The sequence below is a fragment of the Dasypus novemcinctus genome, chromosome 23 (assembly GCF_030445035.2).
Source record: "Dasypus novemcinctus isolate mDasNov1 chromosome 23, mDasNov1.1.hap2, whole genome shotgun sequence".
Lineage (NCBI taxonomy): Eukaryota > Metazoa > Chordata > Mammalia > Cingulata > Dasypodidae > Dasypus > Dasypus novemcinctus.
The window spans coordinates 9,236,980-9,263,157 of record NC_080695.1 but is presented as its reverse complement, the minus strand read 5'-3'; the positions used below and the strand labels follow the sequence as shown (position 1 = coordinate 9,263,157).

General features: G+C 61.1%; 1 protein-coding gene across 5 annotated transcripts in view; it reads right to left on the bottom strand.

Annotated features, from left to right (window-relative positions):
• SDK1 (sidekick cell adhesion molecule 1) overlaps positions 1-26,178 on the bottom strand; it is a 917,480-nt gene that overhangs the window by 52,812 nt on the left and 838,490 nt on the right. For 3 of the 5 annotated variants that reach the window (XM_058285708.1, XM_058285709.2, XM_058285710.2), the window contains 6 exons: positions 25,351-25,552; positions 16,976-17,079; positions 14,268-14,338; positions 8,975-9,110; positions 7,859-7,918; positions 6,198-6,299 (listed from right to left, as the gene is read on the bottom strand). In XM_058285708.1, the coding sequence (XP_058141691.1) occupies positions 6,198-6,299; positions 7,859-7,918; positions 8,975-9,110; positions 14,268-14,338; positions 16,976-17,079; positions 25,351-25,552 (675 nt within the window). The remainder of the gene's footprint in view (positions 1-6,197; positions 6,300-7,858; positions 7,919-8,974; positions 9,111-14,267; positions 14,339-16,975; positions 17,080-25,350; positions 25,553-26,178) is intronic. The other 2 variants (XM_058285711.2, XM_058285712.2) reach the window with 1 other exon arrangement.

Genomic DNA, 26,178 nt, shown 5'->3' with positions numbered 1-26,178 from the left:
CATTTAACCCCAGCAGTGCCCCACACAGGTCGATTGCTATGGAAACCCTGTGAGAGTCACACGGGAGGAGGCTGGGGCTGCACCGGGTGTTTCTGTGCTGTTGTGCAGGCACTGGAGCCACATGAGGTTTCAAGGCTGTAAGTCCGCGAGGACCATGGCGCTGGCAACAGAGCACGGGTGGGTTCAAGCCACTGATCTCCCACATCCTTGACACCCTCTGCTATTGGCTCAGCTTCTGATGCCAGAGGGCTGTATTCTCTGATAGAAAAGGAGCCGCCTCGGAAGAAGTGGCCACGCCTGTGTGTTCTGGAAGGCTGCCTGGCCAGGCACTCCTGGACCAGCCTCGGAGCACTTCTGTACTTCGGTTTTTCCTACCTGAAAAATGAAGGTGGCTTCTGAGCCCCACCTGAGAACCATGAGAAAGGGAATTGCAGGCAGGGGCTGGGGAGCGGGGGCTCCCTCCCATTTTTTTTGCTCCCCCCACACCTAAATGCCAGGAGCTACTTGTGCTTGGTCAGCCCCTGGTGCTCGCCAATTGAGGCTCATGGGCCAAGGGAAAATCACTTGAAAAATCAATGTGCAAACAGGCCAGGGGGAATTAGCCAGGCCAGCACAGAACCAAATGATGAATGCGTAGAGAATTTTAATCTCAGTGGAAAGCACACCCGAGCCTGTCTGGGTGCTCTGTGTGCCTGTAAGCCTCAGAGACACTGTGGATTTGGGTTTCGTGGCACAGCACTGGCCATGCTTGGCTGTGAGACTTTGACGGAGCGGCAGCTGTTTTCTTTCTGCAGGGGGATGTTTCTCAGAGAAGGCAGAGGTGCCATCATGTCTCAGCTGTGGACAAGAGAGCTGGGTGGAGATGACCGGGGCCACCCTGATGGAGGAGCATGGCTTCCTCCCTGACCTGACTCCATGGGAGGTAGACCAGTCAGCCACAGGGGTGCTGATACAAAACACCAGAAAGCGGTGGGCTTTTATAAAGGGTCTTATTTGGGGCAGGAGCTTACAGTTACCAGGCCATAAAGCATAAGTTACTTCCCTCACCTACGTCTACTGCCACATGTTGGGGCAGATGGCTGCCGATGCCAGCATGGGCTCAGGCTTCCTGGGCTCCTCTCTTCCTGGATCTTGCCTCTCTCTGGTCTCTGTAGCTGCAAACTCTCAGGCGAACGGCTTGTCTTTCTTCCCGGGGCTTCTCTCACTCCTCACAACCATGCTCCTCTGTGTGCTTACTTCCTGGGCTCCAGCTCAAAACTCCCACCTCCCTTCTCTGTGGGGCAGTTTCTCTGTAAGACTCTCCCACCAAGGGGCGGGGACTCAACATCCTAATGACACAGCCCAATCAAAGCCTTAATCATTATGTAATTAAGAAAAAATAAAACCTCTGAATCCAATACACTCTGATTAGGCCCAAGGAAAAGAACAGTTTCCACACATAGTCTAAAATTTCTTTTTGGAATTCATCAATAATATCAACCTGCTACAGAAGGGAAAAGAGAGGGCTCAGGTTGAACGTCTAGGCTGCAACCCTACAGCAAGCCTTACAGCAGGGCTGGGTTGTTACTCCTGTTTTACAGAAGAAAGCTGAGGCTCAGGCAGGCTAAACGTGGCTTCCTGTGGGAAGTGGAGCCCAGGCCTCCCTGTCTCCAGAGCCTGCTCCTTAGCTGAGGCCTGGTCTTCTGGCCTCTTGCTCCACGAGTGAGGGGAGCGCACTCTGTAATTTTGCACGCTTGTTCTATGCCAACACAGTGCAAGGTGCTGGCTTACTGTGGGCGGCCTGCATGCCCTGGGATGGGACTCCAGGACACTTGCCTTCATGGCACACAGTCCAGAGCAGGCCACAGGCAGGGAAGTGGGGAATTACACCCTGTAGGATCAGCCCTGTGCTGGAGGATGGGGGTCGAGGAAGAGGGGCTCTCAGCCATGCCTGGGGTGGAACAGAGCCCATGCAGGGACTGAATTGATTTAGAGATGACAGGTTTTAAAGAGGAGAGTAATGCAAAGTTGTACATCAGAACGATGGTTTGGCTGTAGCTAGAGCGTGGACGGGGTGTGAAGACCCAGCCTGCAAGCAGGAAGACCATGGAGGAGCCGAGCAAGACAGAGGCCACAGATGGGGGCCTGGACAAGGGGCAGGGCAGCGACAAAGGAGAGAAGTGACAAAGATGGACGTGGAACCAACTACATGTGGCGACTGGTTGGTTGTGAGGAATGGAAGACCAGGAGACAAGCCTGGCACTCAAGCTTCTGCCTCGGGATCTGGGGGTGATGGAGGCATCATTTTCAGCACCCCAGTAAGTGGCACACGTCCGCGGAGGCGGCTCAGACGCCGGTCCAGGGCCTGCCGCTGCACCACTGCGGGCAGCGTCAGCAGGCCAGGCGCCGGCCGACACACCTCCTTACCGCGTGTCCCGCTGTCATCAGGAGATGCGGGGAGGGCGGCACGGGGGCCGCAAGCCTCGCAGACCGGCTGTGCCCACTGCCCCAGCCGCCTCTCGCTCCCTCTGCAAACCTGCTCCCAAGGAGCACAGCTCCGCGCCTTCTAAAGCCACACAGTGGCTCTGGGCTCCGCTCTGCTCGTCAGCAGGGGGAGCTGAAACAGCTGGAAACTTGGTGTTCTTTCCAGCCAACGGGATTAAGCCCGGCCACTTCACAAGGAAGGAGGAGCCCAGGCTCGACAACCAGCTCTTTGCTTTTAGGGAGACACTTCGCTGTCTTTCACCCGCACCAGAACCAGCCCAAAGGCCACCCAAGCCACTGAAGCCTAAAGCCCTGAGCCCACAAGCCTGTCAGGGCCCTCACCGCCCAGAGCTGTCGCGTCCAAGGCAGCAGCTCTGAGCTTCTGCGCTTCTGGCCTTCGGCCGTGGGCCCTGAGCCCCGACGGCGCTCCCCACCGCGACGGGATGGCTGGGCCTGGACGGGGCAAGCCGGGCCTCAGCTCCCATCAGTGGGGAAGCCGGGCGAGTAGTTAGAACCTCCGGCAGGGCCCGGGCGAGGGGCAGCACCGCCCCCCTGGGGGCTAGGGGCTGGGAGAAGTGGGGGCCCGGGAAGGTCCAACCGGGCGCGGCCCAGCCCAGGGGCTTCTCTGTCCCCTGCCTGCCAGCCAGCAGGGGCACACCTCTTGGTGGCTGCTCACCTCTGCAGCGGACTTTGCTCTCGGACCTTACAGGAGAAGGGCTTTTCCGGAGCTACGTGCTCCGGGCAGAGTGTGCATTCGCAGTGCGACTACACGGGCTGGGGTGGGGCCGGCCTGCGCTCGTGCCCCGTGGTGCCCTTGGGCTCTGGGTGCCACCTCTGAGGACTCAGTGCATGTGGAGAACAGCGTGGGAAAGGCCGCCCACGCTCCACCCCGCTGGGCAGGGACGCCCCGTTCTGTCCACGCCGCGGTCATGATGACGTGAGCCGCAAAGGAGGCTGGGAAACGCAGCCCAGGATGGGCCCGGGAGGCGAGCGGGGTGGGGGTCTCTGCCTGCGTGCAGCTGGGAACCTGCTGGCCCTCCCTGCGGCTCCTGGGGCGAGGCGCCCCGAGGGGCACGCTGCTCAGCTGCTTTCCACCGAAACAGTGGCGGCTCCCTGATTTTGCCCTGGGGTCGTGGGCCCCAGGCCTTCCCCGAGTCCCCACCGAGGGCCAGAGCCCCACCTGCCCACTCCCCGAGGCCCTGCCCACACACAGGCCCAGGCCCGATGCACAGGCTGCGACCTCCCGCTGCCTCACGCTTCCCCCAGAGCCTCCTGCCCTCCCGCTGCAGGCCACTCCCCCTGCCCCTGACTGCAGCCCCCGGGGCCGCTGGTGCCTGCACTGCAGCTCCTGGAGCTCCATTCCGACCCCCTCCACCCACACGCCTGCTGGGCTGCGCGCAGAACTGCATGGGGGCTTCGTGAGGGGCGTCCCGGGAAGGGCAGAAGCCCCGGCTTAGAGCCCGGCCCCTGCGGGTCAGCTTGCCCCATCCTCTGGCCTCAGCCTGCCCAGGCGCGCAGCTCGCCTCTGCCCCCCCACCCGCTCGTCCCTGAGCTGCCAGCAGCCATCGGTGCGTCCTGAGGATGCGGCAGGGAGGCCTCTGGGGCCAGAGCAGTTGGGAGCACAGAGTCCCCGCATGTCCTCTCCCCACGGAGTGCACCGCCGCCGTCAGCAGGAGGCCCCGTCCGCGGCCTCGGCCGTCCACCTGCCCACCTGCCACCCTCCTGGCCCAGGCCTGGCGTCGCCTCCAGGGCCTCCACCTGCGGGAAGGGCAAGGCCTTCCGAGTCCCTTTGGGGTTAAGCCCGGGGAAGGAGCGTTGGGAGGGAAATCGTCATGTCGTCATGGTCCAGAGAGGACATTAGGGGCAGGTCGGTCCCATGGGGGGAGCGTAACCGGAGCTGGCCTCGTGGAGCCCAGAGGTCAGAGAATGGGAGGAAGGCAGAAGGCGGCCCGGGTGCCTGCAGAGAAGCCCGAGCTGACCCTGGAGCACAAGCGGGAGGCCTGGGGTCGGGGTGAACGGCGCCTCCTGCTGGCTGTGCAGGGGAACCTGGAGGCTCTCGGGGCACCGCGGGCACTGGCTGTGCCACATTGTAGTGCCTACATTCCCAGGTAACTTGGAGCTGGGGTGTGCGGGTCCCGGGGAGGCTGGGGCTGCCAGGGGAGAGCAGGGGTGGCCCTTGTCTTCCACAGGATCACAAGGGATGGGGGGTGGGGGGGCCTCCCGGGGGCGAGGGTGGGGTGGGGGAGGGGTGCTCAGGAGGCGCTGCCACCACAGGAAGACGTGGCCCATGGACCCCCACGTGGAGGGCCCCCAGGGGAGCCGGGAGGGCACTGCACCCCACCTGTAACACGTGAGCCCAGGCCCACCTCCCCCGCCTCTGCGCTGCGCCCTCCCCACCTCAGCCACCCCCACTGGAAGAACCTACAAGGAGGGCCCGAGCTCAGCCGGCACCGGCTCCTGGGCTCCCGCCTGCCGGCTCCAGCTCTCACCTGAGGACCGCTGCCTTGTGCCGGGACTAAGACCTGCTTGGCGTGTCCTGAGTGGTGCCCAGATACGGGGAGCCCATCCCAAGTCCAGGCTCGTGGGTGGCAGAGTGCCCACAGGCACTGCCCACCCCCGGGGCCGCAGCCCACCAGGGAGGCCAGCCAGCCCGGCCACTGAGCCGTCTGGAGACCACGGTGTCTGCCACAGCCACAGCTTGCCATGGCTGCTCTCCTGCTGGCCCCCTCTGCCCGTGGCATCTCCTGTGGCCAGGCCCCCCTCCTGGAATGCCCAGCACCATCGTGCTGCTCCAAGGGCGCGGGGAGTGGACTCCGTGTGAACAACAGGCAGGCATGCAGCTTGCACCATTTCACCCCCACTTGTATTTAAATGTCACGTGCCCATCCCCAAACCCTCCTGAGCTGGACTCAGGACCGTCTGAACAGCGGAAGGCCACGTGCTGAGCTTTGCCTGCTGGCCCAGCAGCCCCCGCGGCTGAGCATTTCCTGCAGGGCTAGGTCTCTGCCACCCGACGAGACTCCGGTTTCTCCGAGCCTGAGGCCTCATCCTTCTAGATCTGCACCAGCAGATCGGGCAGAGCACCAGGCTGTGCTCCAGACGCCACACATTCCTTAAAACCACCAGCCGAGGAGAGCGGAGATCCCTGGAAACGGCTCCCGGGCTGAGGGGGGGGGTCCTGCTTCTCGGGACCTCGGCACGTGGCCCAGAAGAGGAGGGGGCTCCACCCCATCTGAAGGTGCGTCATCACCCCCCAGAGGGGACGGCTCCTTGAAACAAATGTACGAGCTGCTCCTTACCGAGGGGGTAGGAGCAACCAGGATGTCGCCCGGCTGTGGCCCCCGGCCACTGTCGGTGCCCACCAGCTGCAGGTGGGCGAAGTAGAGACACCTGCCGGGCCGGGCCCCCATGGCGCCCCCACGCGGGTTCCTCCGAGCTAATCCGGTTCAGGGACACCACGCCACAGAGCAGGCAGGTGCGCGCTGCCCTCAGGTACTTTAAATAGCCCTCTGCCTCTCCCCAGCAAGGCTCGGCCTCCACACCACTGTCAGGACGTCACTGCCGTCAGCCGAGCCGGCCTCTCCCCAGCAGTGGCCCTGCATGCCACCCAGCACAGGGGTCCCTGCCTCCTCAGCCGAGGACCGCCACCACCGGGCACCCGAGACGCTGGCTCTGGGACCGCCAGTGGCCCATGTCACCATGGGAAACGACGGGCGGGCATGTGCCCAGCTTACCAGCCTCGCCGACGAAGACTTCCACGGGCGCGCTGGCCGGACTCTCGCCGATGATGTTGTAGGCGGTTACGATCACTTCGTAGCGCCGGTACTTCTTTAAATCTGCGGGGTTCGAGGGCACGGGTCAGCACTGGCCCCTCGCCCATCCTTAACATCGCCCCCCCCAACCACACCAAAGGCATCTGGCGAGGGGGAAGAGACTTCCAGAGAAAGCCACGAGACGCCCGCTGCCTCTGCTGCCCGCCTCCTGGTTACGAGCTAGCCCAGTTCCAGGAAGGCGGAGAAACGCATCTTGTTCTGTAGTCAGGATAAAAGGCAGCAGCGAGTTCTGCTTCCAGAGTAAAAAGGGCTTTGACTTTAAGCCATGGTTTGGGTTTGCCTCTTGGCCCAGGATCTGTCCTTAAACGTAAGAACAGATGGCATAACTCCCTGCGCTAGAATGGCAAAGGCGTTTTTGTTTCCAGTGCCCATGTCCGGGGAAGAAGAGAGTGTGGAAGGTGAGTACAAAGAACCAACCCTTCACCCGCTGATGAACGAGGCTTCAGCCAAGCACGGGCGGGAGGCCCCCGGGTGCAGTGAGCGCTGACGCGCACCTGCCTGCACCTGCCTGCCCCGGCTGCTAGCTCAGCAGGGCTTGGCTGAGTCAGGCTGCCCAGCACCTGCCAGCACCAGCCTCAAAGGTCGGTTTGAAGGGTTCTGCCCACACAGGGGCCAAGCGTCTTGCCTCGCCGCTTCGCAGCAAGCGATACCTGAGGGGCGGCTGGAGCCAGGGGGCCTTAAAACGACACACGGGAAGGACCCCTGCTTCGCGTTGACCCAGAGGGTGGGTTTGGGCAAAGGGGCCCGTGTGGCGGTTAGGTCCTGAGAGGGGAGAAGGGGCTCTGCGGAGCCCCCGGGACGTGTGTGAGCGGACGTGGGACGTGGCACGTGGCCGTGCTGGCCCCGCCGTCGCGGCTTCTGTTTGCCGTCACCTGTGCTCAGAGGGCCGGGAGCAGGACCTGCTGTCTGCGCATCTCTAACTCACTCTCCACTGCTGGCACATTTGTGAGGGCGCCTGGCCCAGGGCGAGCGCTAAGCAAACACGTTAGGGGAGGCTGAGCAAGCAAGCAGGTGAGTGGGCGAGTGGGGCACGTGAGGCGTCCACAAACCAGCGCGTGCATCGGGGCAGGGCTGGGAACCCACTGGTGCCAGCCCTGCCTTGGCCGCAGGGGGTGGCCCTCCTGGGGAGGGGGAGGCGCTCGCCAAGCCCCTGGAGGGGCCTCAGACAGCGCAGCCGCAGGGCCCCTGGCTGGCTCCCTGCCTGCACCCCTCTTGAAGCGGGCAGGCTCCCCGCACTGACAGGACGCACACGTGGCGCCTCCACGGCCTGCGCTAGTTGGGAAGTCCCTCCTGGCAGGAAGCACGGGGGCAGCAGCGGGACCACATACACCCAAAGGGAGCCACAGAGGGCTGCCTTCCCTCCTGCCCCTAAGCACCAATACCTGGTGCCGTGAACCCCCTCCCTGCATCTGTTTCCAGAAGCTTCCTTGCCTGTCCCCCTGCTGGCTCTGGCATGCGGGAAGGCACAGGCTGAGAGGGGGAATGACAGAGCCGAGCCACGAGTCCAGGCCAGTTCCACATGGCCGCGGCGAGGCCGCCTGCTGCAGGCAGCATGCACTTACGTGTCAACTCGCACGCCGTGACCGCGGAGCTGCTGTTCACGGTCTGGAAGCTGCTGTGGGCTATCGGGTGAGCAGAGCAGACGGCCAGTTAGCGCGCAGGGGTCCGTGCTCGCAGGTGAGGGCAGCACACACGGGCAGAGGAGGCGACCCCCGCCCGCCGTGCTGGTGCCACGCTGCCCTGCCGAGCATGGTGACCTCATGCCCCAGTTGCTTCGAATCACTGGGGACAGGGACAAGTGCTTCTGCTCACAGAGCAGCAGGCCCCCCGCCGCGCCCCGTGGAGGCACGCCTGCCCCATTCCACGGAACACGGCACAACCCTGGGCAGAGCTGCCAGCTTCCTCGGTCAAGCCCTGCTCTGGAAAGGGCCAGCAAACACCAAACTGGGTGTATTTCCTAAAAATACATAAATATGCGTTTCAAGACAACCATATCATGGTGCTCTCTACCCTGTTTGGATGGATTTTGCTACAAGGCCTGTGGGCAGGTTTGCCCAGGTGAGAAGGAGTCACTTCCTTTCATCAAGTCCACTCCGAGGGGACAGCTGCATGCGGGGGAGGGAGCCGCATGTTCAGGGAGACCCAGGACAAATCTGGGTGCACCCAGGGCCCCATCCACGGATGAGCGACCCCGGGCACAGGCTCCTTTCCTCCGCCTACGCCTGAGCTCACGGGCAAAAGGTGCCCCGGGCCGTCCTTTGGGGACACCAGGAGGTGGGCGACTGTAACCCTCCTTCCGAGACAGAAGGGTGGGCAGCTGGCCGGCAGGCGCGGGAGTGGCAGAGGCGGCTGAGCAGGTGCAGCAGCAGGGGGAGCCAGCCACCCGACCCGTGCCAGGGTCCCTGCGAGGCCTGCCGGGGGCCTGCCGGGACACTGCCGCAGGCACTGCGCCCACGTTGGAGGCTTAGGTTCTGCTGCTCACTCCAACCAATCCCACCCTGCTGGGCAGTGTGGCCCAAGGGGCTGTCCCAGGCTGCCACGTGAGCCCCCGGGACAGAGGGCCATCCCCCCACCCACCTCACCCGGCCTCCAGGCCCCCCAGCCCAGCACAGGTGCTATGTGATCTCCGGGGGGCACACTGCCCGTCCCGACGCCCCAGGCCTGGGGCCGCTGCTCACCTGCCAGCTCAGCTCTGAGAGCCAAAGGGCTTGTCACTGCCTTGGCCTCGGGGCCTGGCCCCGCCTCGGCCTCCAGCTCCCGGTAGTAGATCCTGTAGCCCACGAGAAGGCCGTTGAGGCTCTCGTCCCTCGGGGGCTGCGGAGACACAGGCACGCGGGTGAGCAGTGAGGGGCGCCGGGCCCCGGTGGGGTGCAGCCCACACGCCTCAGCGGCGGCTCTTGGCGCTCACGAGACGGGCACCCTGGACCCCTGGGGAGAGCCCGGGCCGCCCGGGGCAGCTCGGTTGCGTGGCCCTTTCTGGGCTCCTTCGAGTCCCGGGGAGCAGGCGCCCTGCGCACGCTGGGGTCCGCAGCGTCATTCCTTGTCCGCAGGAAGGCTGCCGAGGCGGGGGGCCAAGCCTGGGGTATGGGGGCAGTTTGCTTTCCTCTTGAGGGGCTGGAGGGGCAGGGCAGGGAGGGCCGGATTCGTCACCAAAAACGTCAAGAAAGAGCAAGTCAGGAGTGTGGGGAAACAAAAGTGTCTCGGCTGGGGCCGACGCAGTAGCGGCAAGCCGGGCTCCTGGCCTCCTAGTCCAGGCTGGAGCGGAGGGGAGGGGCCCGGCTGCTGCAGGCGCCTGCGGAAGTTCTAGGGCGGTGGGGGCTCTGGGAGGGGAGGCCTCATGTGTGCACAAGGCCCACCGGGGCCACTGCAGCTCCTGCTCCCAGAGGACCCAAGCGCCAGGGGCTGGGGAGGAGGGACACTGCCATGACACACGAGCGCTCGCGAGGGAGTAGGCCACAGCGCAGGCTCTGGGTTTGGATCCTGGCTCTGCTCGCCACTGCTGTGTGCTCGGGTGGCTGCCGTGCCTCACCACGGGGAGTCGTGTGGGTGGTCTTGAGTGCTGTGGGGCTCCAAGCAGACCAGCCCCTATACCCAGACCCTGTCTCCCAGAACTTGGCCCCGATTACGCTGTGTGTGAGGTCTCCGCTGGGCACGTAGCCCTGGGGGGCATGGCAGGGTCTGCGTCCTGCTCCTCTGTATACGCAGCAGCTCCCCCATGGCACCCCCACAGCCTTCCCACGGCTCCCTCACAGCACCCCCATGGCACCCCCACGGCTCCCCCATGACTCCCCACAGAACCCCCACGCCTCCCCATGGCTCCCCATGGCTCCCCCATAGCTCCCCCACAGCACCCCCACGGCACCCCCACGGCACCCCCACGGCTCCCCCACAGCACCCCCACGGCTCCCCACAGCACCCCCACGGCTCCCCACGGCACCTGGGACAATGCCTTGGACACAGCAGGTGCTCAACAAATGCTGGGGGTTGAGCAGGATTTGGGAAGTCCAGGCTGACCCTGTCCAGTGCTTAACCACGGAGTGGGCAGAAGCTCACGGGCCTGGGGACGCCCGGCCATGCCGACGTGGGGCCTGTCACCTGGCAGAGCTTCTGTCAGCGGACTCGGGGGCCTGGTTTCCGGTTTCAAAGCCCCTCTAGAGAGCACCTGGCCTGGCAGGCGTGCCCCCGAGATAGCAGGAAGGAAGGGGGTGGGCTGGGGAGGGCCTGGACCTGGGCGGTGGGGGCAGGACGCCCTCCTGCTGCATGGCCACCCTGAGCAGCAGGACGGCCCCAAGCTGCTGGTGGCGTCAGCGCTGCCGGGCAGGGGCTGGGTGGGCCTGGGGCCTTGGGGTGGAGAGGGACGGGGGTCCCAGCCGGTTGGGTGGCCGTCAGCCTGGGCGCTGCGCCTTCAGTTGCCCCCTCACCACCTCCACCTCCACCTCCACTCTCCCTGGGGTGGGTGTGAGGGCTCCTTCTGGGCCTGTGGGGTCCAGGCCAGGCCTAGCGGATTGCAGAGGCCCTGGAGAACCTGCTCGTAGCCACCTTCCCGGGGGCCAGAACCACAGCCAGCGGCTTCGGCCCAATGTGGGAGGCTTGCTCCCCGGGGATACAGCACTGCCTCCCTGCCTCCTGCCCTCCACCCAGGGCTCCCAGCTCCCACCCACGCCACGGCAGCGCCCTCTCTGCAGGCTGGCCCTGGCCTGACCCCCGGGGCTCCGCGGTCCAGGGCCTGGCTCTCTGTAGGCGCAAGTGCAGCGCAAAGCACACCAGCCAAGAGGCCGGGCCCCGGCCCACTGTCCAGCACCAGAACATTCCTGGGAAGGCGCCTCGTGCAGCACCGAGGCCTGTCCTCTGCCAAGAGCTACTGCTCAGGAGGCTCCCCTTAGCAGGAGGAGCTCAGCATCCACTCCTGGAGAATCAGCTGCCAAGACAGGGAAAAGGCTATTGAGTGGCAGGCGGCACGAGCCACCGGGCGCTTCAAAACAGCTGGATTAAATGTTGTGATCAGTTCAGAAATATTAATTCTCCCACGATGCGCAGCTCTCAGCGTGCATGCCATGGTGCAAAGCTCAGAGAACATTCTCAATCCTCAGCTTTCAAACAGAACTGGGCCCGTGAAAAGCAGTAACTGCCCACCGGGGAGCTCCCAGCCCCACGGGCTCCACGGAGGGCGGGCTGAAATGGGCCAGTGTCCTGGAAGTGACAGCGGGTGTCGGCGTTTTTAAACCAATTACCAAAAAAAGGTTTACAGGTGAAGCATTTCATTTGGAATGCAAATCTATATTTAAATGCAATGTCTTTGTTCTCGTCACTCTGATTTAGTAAATTACTCATAATTTCAATTATACGGCCACCGCCTGGCAGTTGAAGGCATTTATTGCCACAGTCCACCCCATTGACCGTCTCTTGCTCTGTGCCTCTCACAATTACTTTGTTCTGCTCAGCTCTGAAGGGGGACAGCAGATGGACAGAGTGCCAAGCTCCCGGTGTTCCTCGCCACGTCCCAGAGCAGTCCAGCAGCAGCTGAGAATGCAAGGCACACGCAGCTGACAAACAGAGCCGTGGCTGACGGCCACCGGTGAGGGATGGCACATCAACCTCCCCTAGTTGCTGGCAAGTCACACGCCATGTGCAAAGGAAATGCACGTTTTCTGGTGGAATTACACAGTACAAGGACCTATTAGTTGAGGGTGGGGATTGGGAGCTTTGGGCCCTTGAACTTCCACTCTGAATGTTTCCCACCAAAGACCCTGACCAAAGCCAGATGCGAAGACTGGAGCGCGGCCGAGAAGGGACTTTGTCAGGCATCTTTGGGCCTGTTTTTATGGAGGAGGACCCTGTCGCCGGGGGTCCCGGCATCTCCACCGCTCAATTGAAAGGGGGCAGCAGGAAGGCGTGGAGCAGGCCCTGACGGGCTCAGGGCCAAGGGGCCGCAGCTTCTGGGGGCAGCGGGGGCCCAGCTGCTTGCTCTGCCTCCTGCTCTGCTCCATTCCTGCTCCTCCAGCGCTGCCTGAGACTGCAGAATGCCAAGTCAGCGATGGCCGTTGCAAATCAGGGAAATGTCTTTTGATCACTTCTGAAGGTCCCTATTACCTCTGAAAAGCTGCCATTAGCAACAGAAGGGAGGGGTGCAGGGCCCACCCCTGCTGGCAGTTCTTGAAGGCGATCATGACCCCCGCAGCAGCCCGCTTGTTGAGACCCTGCCCGCCGGCCCCACCCACGTGGAGGCAGCAAGCCCCGTGGGCTGAGCCACGGGAACCGCCTCTTCCGCTCAACAAACGCCGCAGGCGCCACGCGACGCACCAATGCCTGCCCGCGCTGCTGGGGTGCCCCTAGCCTGGGCCCCACACAACCTTCAGCGGCCACCAGCTCACAGCGTGAAAGGCCCCGGCACCTCAACCCTGTCCTCTCACCCCAGTACCCGCCCAGCTCCCGAGCACCTGTGCATGCCAAGCCTCCTGCACGGGTGGTCTTGCCCGAGTCCCAGGGCTCTGGGCACCAACACGCAGCCCCCTCCCCGCCCCCGCCCGCCTCCTGAGCACCCACCACTCCCCGGGCGCGCCCCCTCCCCACCCCCCGGGGAACGTTCTCTCAGGACCAACCCCTGTCTCCTGCGCGGCCTCCGGCCCTTTCCGGTCACTGCCCTTCCTGGCCAGCTCGGCACCTTAAAAAAGACCCTCGTGGCCCCGGCCCAGCCCCCTGCACCTTCTTGCCGTGAGCCTGATGGACCCAGCATCTGTGCCCCCCTCCTACCCCCTACCCAGCCTGCTGACCTCTAGCGCCCCCCCTCCGAGGCCCAGGGCACGGCCCCCTGCTGGCCCCCTACGCTTCACCTCTGCACCCTGCTCTGCCCACCCCTCGGCGGGGCCGCCTGGGGGCCAGTCCTGGGCAGTGCCACCCCGCCCCCGGCCCCTGACCCTCAGCCCCACACCAGCCCTCACTCGGCTTCCCCAGGCTCAGCGGCCTTCCCTGGCGGTCTTCTCCCTCGGTTACTTTTGTCTTTAATACACCTCGCTGTTAAAAATGATCCAAAATGGGAAATAAGGCAAACAGCATGCCATGTTACGACCCTCACAGGCTGGCCCAGGGGCCACATCACCATCAGAACGTGCCTCGGTTTACTTAGTATTGATCTCTAGTTCAGAGATGCAGACTTCGTGAGTCCCCGTGTGCCTTGAGGACATTTTATCCAGTTGCAGATGGTTCTGCAGGGACGACAGCGCCGAAGGCTGTGATTCACTGCCCTCCGGCATTCACCAGCTGTGTGGCAGGCACGTGCCTGGGCGCCGCCCACCCAGCAGCATGCAGAGCGACCGCCTCGTAAGCAGGACCCTGGGAGGATGTCCACTCGACACGAGGCGTGGCCCGTGCTCTGGCGGCCCTGCGGCCCTATTTCCAGAGTCCGTTCTTAGCAGAAGACAGCCTGGTGCCGGTGGTCAGGGGAGGCCACAGAGCAGCCAGAGGCCAGCGGAACCCAAAAGAGTGACACGCAGCGAGAGACCGGCAGGGCAGGAGCGAGGGAGGCCAGAAGCCGGGACCGGAGCGCCCCGGCTGCACGGAGCAAGGCCTCGCCGACGACGCGGTCCTGGACTTCCAGCCTTCTGGCCTTGGGGCAGCTAAGTCCTGTTTCTAAACCAAACCGCACGAGGTATTTGCCACGGCAGTTGGCACACAGCGCAGAAGCCTTATCTGACATCCCCGGCCGGCGCCTGAGGAGTCAGGGTCCCTTGAGCCTCGCCCTCCGGCCAGCTGGTTGGTGAGTCGAGGAGTGTCCTCTCCGTCTCTGTAGGACACTCCCTACTTCCCATGTTCTGGACATTACATTTGACATTGCTATCCTTGGAGTTTGAAAGGCCATTGTGGGGCGGTTCCTTTGTTCTGCTCAAACACTTGACACAGGACCAGCGTCCAGTCCCAGTGGGGGGAGAGGGCGCAGGTGTCTGCTGCTTATGAGGCAGGGACCCCCGCACTTACCTGCCACTGGACCAGAACGGAGGACGTGGTGCGCGGAGTCACGGAGACGGAGCCCGGAGGCTCGGCCGGGACTAGACCCAGGGAAGAAGAAAGCTAGCGTCAGGATGATGCCACCTGCACACAGGTGGCCCCCAGGGCCGCCACCCAAGCCCACCTCCCCCTTCTCACCCAGCAAGGGTCTGCCCCAGCCCCCCTTCAAACTCTGCCCAGGACAGGCGGGATCCCATCACGTCGAGATCCAAGCTCCGTGTGGCCTCTGAGAGCCAGGACTCACCGCAGCGCCGGGGTCCTGGGCACCCGGCTCGAGCCCCTTCCCAAAGTGCCTGGACTTCCCTGGGGCCCCCCTTGCTCCCTGGAGGGGGCCTGCACTCCTGAGGCTCTCGGGTCAGAGCCACTTCTCCTGCATAGGACAGATGTGCCAGCCAGGCCATGCTGCTCTTGGATTTAAAAACTAACGTGACAGTCATAAAAGGGGCTAGCTTGGCTCTGGCTCTGGAGGGGCTAAGCTTGTCTGGCCTCTGCCTCGGGCCAGCCCTGCACTCTGGCCTTGCTAAGTCCTCCTGACCATCCATCACGTCCGGAGGATGACCTGGACCCCCTTCCCACTCCCCGCTGCTCTGTGTGACTCTCACGCGGTGCTGTCTTAGCAAGCTGATCCTTGGCCATGTCCTCCCCTGGCCCATGTTGCTCTCCCCCCACCCCCTGCGGGTGCCTGGCAGGCTCACCTCGTGCTCGCCCCCACCTCTAGGTTCCTTCCGGTTTCGCCAGCGCTGGCCCCACTTTGGCCCTAGCAGCTCGTCCCTGTCACATCGGTCTCCCTCCCGCTCCTCAGTGCTGCTCCCCGTGGCATCTCCGGTCCCCCTGAGCTGCTGTCCTAGCCACAGGCGGGGGGCCCTTACCCAGCTTTGCTGAGGGCCTGATCTGCCTAGACTGCAGCTACAGGGGGTTCTCAAACCCAGACTGCAGGGAAATCAATCACCTCAATTAGAAAAGGTTTCCAGTGAAGTCTCTGCTACTTGCTGCTCAAAGGACCCTCCCAGTCTCACACACGGTCCCCCAGCCCCGGGGTCTGTCTCTGCCTGGCAATCTCTAGCTGATGCAATGCAAATGCAATGCAAAGAGAAACTGTGTATCTCAGGAACTGGAAGACACAGGAAAGTGCATCAAAAGAAATGATTTCAATATCAAAGTGTTCAGAAGGGCCTCTGGGAAGCCTGAGAGGCCCTTGACTAGCTTTCTGGAAGTGGCCCTTTTGATTGCACTGTGTAAGGTCAAAAGCAGACTCTTGGCGCTTTCCTCAGCGATGTCACCGCAAAATCAGCCTGCTGTATTTTGTCCTTTTTTTCTAAGAATTAGTGCTTAGTTGCAAATATTAGCTCAATTTTGTTAAACATAAGATAAAAGGAAATGCATTTGCCTCATTTTGGTTTTGGATTGTGGTTCCAACAGAATCTTCTCTTATGGCCTAGTGTGGAATTGACCCCCAGGTCAGGTGAGTTCCTTAGAAGATTTTCTTGTTTCTGAAGCTCCAGTCTCAGGACGCCCCAGGGTTCTCTTCTGCTTTTGTCCCCAGCCCCTCCTCTTCCTCAGTTGTGAGGCCTCTGGGTGGTGCAGGTCTCCTGCATGGCCAGAGCCTCCTGGACCCCTGGACCTCACGATGCCGTCATCCACGGCCACGCAGGTTCCCCGAGCCTCTGCCGGCTTCCCTCCTCCTCGGGCTTCCGCTGCTCCTCAGCTCCAGGACCAGCCCAGGAAGGGGCTTGGGGGATAGCAGCAGCCGCACGAGGCCGCCCTACGTCTCCAGGCACAGGCCCCGCCTCTCCTCCCGGGTGCACAGCCGGGACCCGCCCATCAGGGCACACAGCCTTCAGCGCGCTCACTCCGTGGGAGAGCGGGTGCAAACAACAAAACATTGTGCATGTCGCGGAGAAGCCTAGAAACCTCAGCCATGACCCTATGCTGGCCCTTCTGGTCACCAGAGGCCTCATGTGGGAGAAACGGAGCTTCTGGTTACCCATGGAGGAACAGAGACGCACAGGCACAGGCATACCAGCTGGAGACTGGCTTATCTAGCAAATGCCCCCTCCTGCTCTACGTGGAGAAGGTAGCACCTTGGGGGTCGCGTGAGAACAAGCGAGATGGAGAGTCCTTAGACGGTGCTGCTGGGGGTACCCCGTGCCCGGCTCCCAACCCGAGTGCGGCCGTCCCCCCTCTCTGCCCCACGCTGGTGTGCTTGCCGGCACTGTCTCCCTCTGCTTCCTGCCCGGCAGGGTCGGGCACACAGAGCCCCGACAACCCTGCAGGCGCTTCTCTTCTGAGGAAGAGCAGAGTGGGTGGAAGCCCCCGCGCCCTCAGGGCAGCCCGTGCTCCAGCCCTCACTGTACTGCTGCTGTCCAGCAGAGCGGGCTGTGAGCGAGAACACCCAGGGAAGCCTCCCGAAGCTGGCGAGCCTTTGACGCCTGTGTTGAGGAGCCTACGGATTATTCCACTTCCGGGGCGCTGATGGACGGCAGGGCTTTGGGGAGCCTGTTGGAGAACGTGAGTGCCCCTGGCGGCCCCGTCTTGGCTTACGGCACCAGGGCACACGCAGACGCCGGGCTCTGCCAGTGACGGAACTCCGCTCCCTCCGCGGGCCCTTCCTTGCTTGGGACAAGTCGGGGTGCCCCCGGGAGGCGCAGCGCACCCCGGCCGGCGCAGCCAGCGCTTACCGTCCTGCAGCGTGGTCACGGGCTCAGTCTCGGCACTGAAGGCGCTGTCCCCGATGTCGTTGGTGGCTTTCAGGCGCAGCCTGTAGGAGGTGAAGGGCCTCAGCCTGCAGTGGGAAGAGACCTCGTGAGCGGTGGGGGCCTGCCCCGCTCTCAGGAGCTCCTGGGAAGCCGCCCACGGGGCGGGAACAAATCCCTGCCTGAGAACATGGGGAAGCCTGGCAAATCGCCCTGCCTGTGGGGTGAGGGGCGAGGGGTGTGCCCTGGCCAGGCGGCCCGGCGTGTCGGGGGTCGGGGTCTTTAGGGGATCTGCACCCAGGCAGGGAGCAGCCCGCCAAGGCTCAGGGCCCGGGCGGCGGGCTGTCGCTGGAGAGGGGAACTTTGCTGGGGGAAGGAGAGCGCAGGCCCGGCTGGCGGCAGGGAGGCTCCTCCGGAGGAGCTGCCACCACCTCCTCTGGAGATGCTCCTGCGCTGCAAACCTCTGCGCTGAGGAACATGAAGATTTCTAGGGCGAGCTAATTAAATCAGCCCTTGCACTGACCCAGGGCCTACAGTGAGTTCCCGCCTAATTGCGTCACCGCTGACCCCCAAATACTCTTTTGTAGAGGTCTGCCTGGCAGGTCCACACCTCCTCACCCCAGCTGCTCAGAGCCCACCCAGACCCCGTCGCTCACATCAACTGTGCCAGACTTAGCAGCACACACTCTAGGAGCATTATCCCAGGTAATTCTCACAGCAGCTCTGCGGGGTAGGAGGCTTCTTTACCCCCACTTCACGGTTGAGGAAACAGAGGCCCATTCAGATTCAGTCTGCCCAATGCCAGACAACCAGTAATTGGCTGCACTGGGGCTGGATTAGAGGGCTTTTCTTGCAACATCTGCATATCACGTTACCTAAAAATAATATGCCAATTGTTCTTATAAAGAAATACTTTCAGCCCACTGGGGCAGAGTTTAGGGGCACTAATACTCCCTCAAGGCACTGCTTTGTGCTACCACCCTGCCTACTTCTATTCATCCATTTGTCCAGTCTATCCTTCCACCCATCCATGCATCCACCTATTATCCACCCATCCATCCACCCACCATCCATCCATCTATCCTTCCTTCCACCCATCCATCCAAGCATCCATCTACCCATCTGTCCATTCATCCATCCTTCCTTCCACCCATCCATTCTTCTGACCATCCATCCATCCATCCATCCATCCATCCATCCATCCATCCATCCATCCATCCATCCATCCTTCCTTCCTTCCACCCATCCATTCTTCTGACCATCCATCCATCTATCCATCCATCTGTCCTTCCTTTCTTCCTTCCTTCCACCCATTCATTCTTCTGACTATCCAGCCAGCCAGCCAGCCAGCCAGCCATCCAGCCAGCCAGCCATCCTTCCTTCCTTCCTTCTTTTCACCCATCCATACTTCTGACCATCCATCCTCTTATCCATCTAAGCATTCATTCGCCCATCTGTCCATCCATCCATCTAGCTATTCCATGTTTTTTTGGTCTTAGGGGCCAAGCATCTTTCCAAGCTTAAGACTAAGACCTTAGCCAGACTCCTTTGCGCAGACAATGCTCAAATCTTAAGACTTGACCAGTCCCCTGAACTGCGCTTCCAAGTGCCCATGTTTGCTCAGCGTCTGGCTGACCAGCTGTCGTGGTCATCCTTCACATGACTTCACAACGGATAGGAGGAAGCAGCTCTCCTCTTTGCAGCGGCTGTGTTCGACAGCTCTACGTCTAGTATCCGCTCTGTTTCCCAGACCAGTAGACAAAGAGTGACCCTGGACTCCACGTCCCCCAGCCCCTAGGTCCAAATGGTCTCTCAGGTTCCTCCACTGCCAGTCTAAGCCAAGGCCTGCATCCTCTCACCTCACTCCCAAGCCAAGCTGTAAACTGGTGGTTTTCAAAGTGGTGCTCTGTGGAACCCCAAGGCTCTTTGGGGCCCTCGATATTGCTCTGGGAGTCCAGGGCCCCTACGACCCCTGCATCAACCAACAGCAGCTTCATTTTCCTTTGGTTCTGGGTAATACCTTGTTTCAAGAAAGGTCTGCTTTTTAAAAAAAATTAGTAACCATTTTTGTAAATGATGATCAGAAGAATTTTCCTCTATCCCTGCTTTCATATTCCCCTCCTGCTTAACTAAAGGGACGCTCTTCCTTGTTTGCTCCTAGCCTGTGACTAGAAAGCAGCAACAGGAGGCAGCCTTGTCCTTGTGCTGGCTTTCGTGGAAATGCTGCTTAACTTCCACCAGTGAGAAGGAGCTCTGCTCAAGGTTCCTGGGAGATAATCTTTATTAAGTTAAAACAAAGAAACCAATGCTCAAAAATTTCCTCTTGTTTTTTAGCTTCCTAGAAGTTATTTGATCCAGCTTGGGTGATAACCATGCTTTCTCCTCTGGCCTCTCCCTCACTCCCCAAGCCCCCCACGTTTACATGGCCAGCGCCTTCTCCTCCTTCTCATATTGGAAGGTCGCACGGAGGAGCCATTAGGAGTGGGGCTGCTGAACGCAGATCACCTCGCTTCTAACTCCCGTTAGCCTCGGCAGTTCCTTTCCCTCGGTTTCCTTCTAGGTGGGAAGCTCTGATATCAGAGGGTTATCATGAGGATTAGGGCGTAGTAAGGCACAGTAAGTGCTCATAAATATTACCTGTTATTATCATCCTTTAGGTGTCTGCTTAAATGGCCCCCTGCCATCTGTCCTCTATACCCTGTTCATTTCCTCAATTTGTAATTGTTTGTTTCCTTGATGACTATCTATTTTGCAAGACTCAAAACTCTCCAGGAAGAGGGAGTGAGTCCGTCTCATTTCCTGCTGTAATCCCAGGCCAAGAGCAGGACCTGGCACCAAGTAGGTGCTTGGTATACATTTGTTGGAGGAGTGGAGAACAAAGACAATGTTACCCACCTCTGAAGCCTCTTGGCTGGATGAAATAGCAAACACACAGAATCAGCCCAGAACCTGGCACACAGCAGGGCTGGTAAAGGACTCCTGGTATTGTTGGCACCAGCTGGCTGAGCCCTTCACTGTCCTGTGATGACTGTTCTTCATCATAGACTGCTCTTTCTTCCCTAACCTCCCCTGGCTCTAGAAGCACGGGCACACAGCAGGCCTGCAGAGGTCACGGTCAGCAGGCTGAATGAATCACCCAGGTCTGAGATGAATGGCAGTGGGTGCAAAGGAGAACAGAATGCAGAGTCCCTCGCACCAGGCCTGGGCTTTGCCAGCTTCACTTCACTCACCAAGGACTGACACACGTCGCTGGGGGCCAAGGGGCACTCTAAGACGTCTGAGCTGCGGCAGGAAGCCAGGGCCTGCACCCTGACGACAGGTGAAGAGTGAGGCAGAGGCACGCGGTGGCCTGCTTCTTGTCCAGACGGGACATGGGACACTAACGTGTCCCTCCTGGCTGACACATAGCCCTGGCTCCGGGCCCCGTGTGGTTGTGGCCGCACTCGTCCCCCCAGGCTCGCCCTTCTCCCTGCCTAGCTGCCCCTTTGGACTACTGGTCTGCCTGTTGGCCCTCCACACCTGCCTGGTCTATGCTGCGTGGGTCCCTGCACTGGGCCTGCGCAGAGTAGTACGTCCATGGCTCCTTGATGAATGAATAGATGAAGAGCCATCCTGGACTACTCCTCTTCGGCTTTTCTAATTCTCACCAATTCTATTCTAATCACTTTTCTAGGTCTACTTAAGCCTCTGCTTTGGAGCCAGCCAAGCCAGAATGCAAATCCTGGGCCTGCTACCACTAACCTGGGCAAGTCATTTAATTTCTCTCAGTCTCACTTTATTCATCTATAAAAATGACAAGAGCAATACCAATACCTCCCAGGGCTGTTGAGAAGCTTAAATTACATAACCCACCCTCATGGAGTCTAACCAGATCTTGGTGCACAGCAAGCACTTAATAAATGCTACTTTCTCTTTCATCTGCTCCCAAAAGCTTTCCCTTCTCTAAGCCCATGCCCAGTGCTTTCCCTCTCTCAGGAAGGCCCTTGGAGCAGTGTGCTGCTTCGCTTAGCCCTTCTCACACGCAGGGCCCTGGGCCTTCCAAAAGCTCACTCTCCACACCCAGAAACTAGGGAGATGTAGGTAAAAAAGGAAAACACGGAGATAGCACTTGTTATCTAAATGCTCACTTCTAACTACCCCCAACTCAGGAAACAAATAGATTTGTACAGCACAGGGGGCTGCCCTCTCCCAACCTGGTCTCTGAACTCTGCTATCTGCAGTCAGGGACCAAATCCCTCCCCACAGCAGGCCGGCATGGGCACTGCGCAGGCCAGCCCAGCATTCTCCCACGAGCTCGAGGCCGAGCCGGTGAGGGACTGCCATGTGGTTATCTGCTAATTCTGGTTATAAAAAGGGAAACATACTGGTTCTGAACACTTTTAAAAGCTCTCCACTGCTGCCTTTGTTTATTTTTAAGGCACTGAAAATGTTTTCTCAGAACTCATTATTTGTATCACAAAGAGCAAAGAACATCTAAGCCCTGCATAATGTCCTGGGTCAGCTGGCCTGAATCTAAATAGCATTATTCCCCGCCCCTCACTGCCCACTCTTCTAGCTGTGATCATTCGCTGCGTGATCTTCTGTATCTATTTCTCTTTTTGTCTTCTCTGCTCCTCTTTGTCCTCTAGGATTCACCAGGACTCGATCCTGGAGACCTCTGATGGGGAGAGAGGTTCCCTATTGATTGCACCACCTCAGTTCCTGGTCTCTGCTGCACTTCACCTTGACTCTTCCCTTGTCTCTCTTTTTGGTTGCATCATCATCTTGCTGTGTGACTCACTTGTGCAGGCACTGGCTCACCATGTGGGCACTTGGCTTACCATGTGGGCGCTGGTTTGCCGCTCAGGCACACTTTCTCTTTTTCTTTTACCAGAAGGCCCCAGGGATTGAACCTGGGTCCTCCCACATGGTAGGTGGAAGCCCTCTCACATGAGCCACATCTGCTTCCCCAAAGAGATTTATTTTTAAAGATTACAAGGGAGAAGAAGGGAGAGGAGGAAGAGGGGGGAGGTGAAGGAGGATGGGGGGGCAGCCCATGGCGAGAGGGCCAGCACGTCCAGGCTGCTGACCCCCTGCTGAATTACACTGGCACTCTCTTTGGCCATTAGGGTTTTTTGATTTGGGCCCCTCGCCCCTGTCCTGGGGAAGAGCTGCTACCTGATGTGGACCCACTGCCGACTCGCCTGGAGTGGGGTCTCACCACCCGACCTGCACAGGCTTCCCCTCCCCCAGCCACCCCCACGGTGTCCAGAACACCCCCAAGGCCCCGTGCCTGACTCTCCTCTCGCCCTCCCCTACAGCACACCCCTGCGGATGCAGGGGTGCAACAGCACCATCCACCAGAAACTGCTGAAGCCTAAATGCGCCTCTCCAGCCCGCCCCCTCCCCAGTGCCAGCCCCCATTACGTCTGTCTCCAGGACATCTTCTTGACCACTAACAGATTGTATGTGACTGGTGAAAGTAAAATGCAAAATAATTTTCTTAAAAAAGTATAGCCATCAGGATTATTAAACGGGAAGGGAGAACCCACCAGAGAAGCATACAGAATACGGCTTCCGGGGGTCCTGCCCACGACCCGTTTCCCGCTGGTAGGCAGAGGCGGCAGTTGTCCTGGTTCTGGCCCATTAGGAAATTGACAAGTCTCTCCTACACCAGATTAGACTGTCTGTCCTGACACATGAGCCTTTCCTTTCCAACAGGAAGGCCAAAGCCCACAGTTAGTCAGTTTGATTTTAGAAGGCCCCACTAAGGACGAGGTGGCTGGACTTTCTTTCTATCAGATGGTCACCCAAAGGGTGAAGTTATTTGTCTCCACGAGCACACTGCTAATTAAAGTGAGCACACGGCGCCAGGAGCGGCCGTGGAGGAAGACGGGCAGGCCCAGCACCAGCTTGGGGCCACACCAGGGGCTCGCAGGGTGCCAAGAGGTTGGCATCTGCAGCCAGACAGCGGCTTCCCGAGTTGGGTCCCAGGTTCTGTCCTGGGAGGATGGAGTTCGACTGCTCTGGACTGACGTGTTGGCTGCCAACACGGACCGTCCATCCCCACGGGAATCGTAGACTCCTCAGCTGAAAGGCATGACGGGCCCTCACGGAGGGAGAGGCGGAGGCTGGGAAGCTCCAAGGAGTGACTTTTCCAGGACCAGGGTGGACACAGAGCAGAGGGCTGTGTGTTCAGGCCGCGGTCACGCTGCTCGTTGGCCCCACCTCACACCCTCGCCCACCAGCTGCAGGCCTGGCTTGTGTCCACGAGGCTTTGCGCTACGGGCCACGGAATGTTAGCGCTACGCAGGCGCTTAGGGGTGTCCCTTCCATTTGGAGAGGAAACGGAGGCACGGCCTATTTTTTCACTTAAGAAATCCCCATCTCAACTTCTTCATCTGCACGATGGGAATAATGACAAGGCTGGTCTACATTTCCACCGGGCTGTTATAAATACGGTAAGAAACAACACGTGGGAATTCTTTTGAAAAGAGTCCTGCATAATGAAGAGGTGGTGGCGACAGCAAGGAAGACCTGCAGGGAGCTGGGCCCAGAGGGGAGAGACGTGCCCAGGTCGCTGCGGGAAACCACTCCAAGGGGAACATTAAAACTGCTGCTCTGAGGAGGAGTGTCCTTACAGTTGTAGCAATGAGCTAATTTCCTAAGCTCCAGCTCACCAACCACACACCTGAGCAAATGTCATTTCAAGTGAAGGTCGGGCAAGCCTGAGCCTTGCTGGAAACCACACCTGGGCGCTTGGGAGCCATTCACCCTCCATTTGTGGACGGCACTGAGAGCTATCCGGGTCATGAGAATGAAAGCAGTCGCCTGCAGTGTGGACCGACGGGCGGCCTTCCTTCTGGGTTGGAAGGGCCTGACCCCATCCCAGAGGGCCCTGGGCCTGCAGCCCCTGCGCGGTCGCGGAGGACCGTGGCCGCCCCCAGTGCCCCTCTGGCACACCAAGGAAACAGGGACACCAACGCCAGCATCCCCGGGACCTGATGCCGCGAAGCGCCTCGCAGCCCTTCTAAACCACGCGACAGCCCACAGGGACAAGCGGCGCGGAAACGCACACAAAAGCCAGTCTCGTGCCCAAGAGCCCACAGGTGGAAAGTGGCAGGGCCAGAGCTGTGCTGCGTCAAGCTCCGCCTCTCCCGCGATGCCCCGTTCTAACCACGCACGCTCCTCGGGCGTCGCGCGTCACCACTGTCATCTGCTTCGTGCTCAAGCCAGTGACAACGACCTCCCTTTTTTCTTTATCCCCCCTCTCCATCACACCTAGGAAAGCACGACAGAGCCACACGCCAGCCCCGGCCCCAAACCCTGAACCGTGCAGGGGCCTCAGCGGGTGGAGGCTGCCAGGACCTGGGTCCACACTGAGCTCGGCACCTTGCAGACGAGGGAAGGCTGGGCGCCCGTGGGTGCCCTCGCCCTCCTTGCTGGGCGCTACGGGCAAGTTGCTTGACTTTGCTGGCCCTCGGTGTCCCATGTGCGGCATGGGGGTCGTCGGCTCCCCGTGTCGTGTTATCCAGGGCTGGTGAAGTGAGTCAGCGTGTGAAACTTCCTGGCGCACGGAGGGTGCTGAATAAACGGGGCTTGACTCTGAAGGGGGGTGGCCAGCCTGGGAAGCCCCTCTCGACCCCTCCACCTTCCCCATAGTGATGGCGAGGGCCCCAGGGACCCCCGAGACAACCACACTTGCCAATTTCTTAGCCTCTCCCTGCAAACCTGGAGGAGAGAGCAAGCAAGTGACTGAAATCTGGGGCGGGCGAGCAGCACGTGCAGGCTCAGCCTGCAGCCCTCGCAGACCCGGGTGGCCCCCGGGCCGGGGAGGGCAGCGGGGGACCCTGCGGCCATCTCCTGCAGGCACGTCTGCATGTTCTGGTAACTCACCCTCGCCTCTCTCAGCCTCGTCTCCCGACTGCCAGAGGGGCTGGTGGTTCTGAGGCCAGTGGAGGGTGCGGTCCGAGGGCGAGGCTGCCACCAGGGCTGCCCTCCCTCTTTGTGCCCAGCGTGCAATAAACCACTGAGTGCAGAGAGCCTCCCCTTGTCCCTCCTTTTCCCTATCAGACTCGAGGCCGCCTTGCTGCTTGGGACAGGGGCTCGAGGAGGAGGCACTGCTCACCTGCAGGCTCAGGTCCACCCTCCTCCCACCTCTAGCCCCTCCTGAGGGGCCTGGACCCCCAAGCCCACACAGCCCCACCCCAGCAGCCACACCCGGGTGTGCAGTCAGCTGGCAGGGCACCCCTAGAAGGACAGGCCCTGGGAGATGGGCTCCAGGACGCCAGGGCAGGAGTTCTGGCACGGGGGTGTCTGCAGGAAGAGGGGCACGAGCTCTGCCGGAGCACGCCCCTCGGACCCAGGGCTGCCCTCCGTACCTCTCCACCTCGCAGGCCGTGGCCTCGTGGCTGATGGACGAGGAGTAGGTCAGCCAGTCCCCCGCCGGCAGCTCCCGCACCTGCACCGTGAAGTAGCGGATGGGCGAGGCGCCGTCGCTGCCCGGGACCCACTGGAGCCGGAGGCTGCGCGCCGTCACTGCTGCCTGCGGCACCAGCAGCTGCCTGGGGGGCGCCGGCCGCTCTGCAACCGAGGACAGGTGGGGGACATGTGAGAGGCGGCCCTGCCAGGAACGCGCTCTGGGGACGCCCGGTCCGTGCCCTGCCCCGGGGTCGACGGGACTCAAGGTGTCCTGGTGGGAGCAGCCAGCCTCCAGCTAGTGGCGGCAGAGCCGTGGCCTGGACCTGGCTGGCCAAGGCCTGCTTCCGGGACAGGCGCGCTGGCAGAGAGGCAGGGCAGGGAGGGCAGACGGGGGCCGTGAGCAGAGCCGGCCTCCGCCGTCCAGGCTGCACGGCGGCCAGCGGCCCTGGGAAGCGCCTTCGGCCTTTGGAGTCTCTCTCTCTGATTCTGGGCTCACTGTGTCCGTGACACGAACTTCCTTCCCTTGGAGCAGCTGGACCTAAAACGCGGAAGGCCTCCAGCTTGGGTTTCGGGGCAGGGTCCTCTCAGGCAGCCTCTGGTCACCGGCCCTGTGGCCTGGGGAGCAGGCGTGAGGCCGCTCTGCGCCGGTCACCCATCGATTTCAACAGAGACACCCAACAGAGGGAGGAATGATTGCTAATCGTTTATAATGATGAGTATTGACCTGCTTAAAACGTGAGGCGTGGAGCAGAGCAGCGATCAATCACGGGACAGCGGCGACTGCTCTG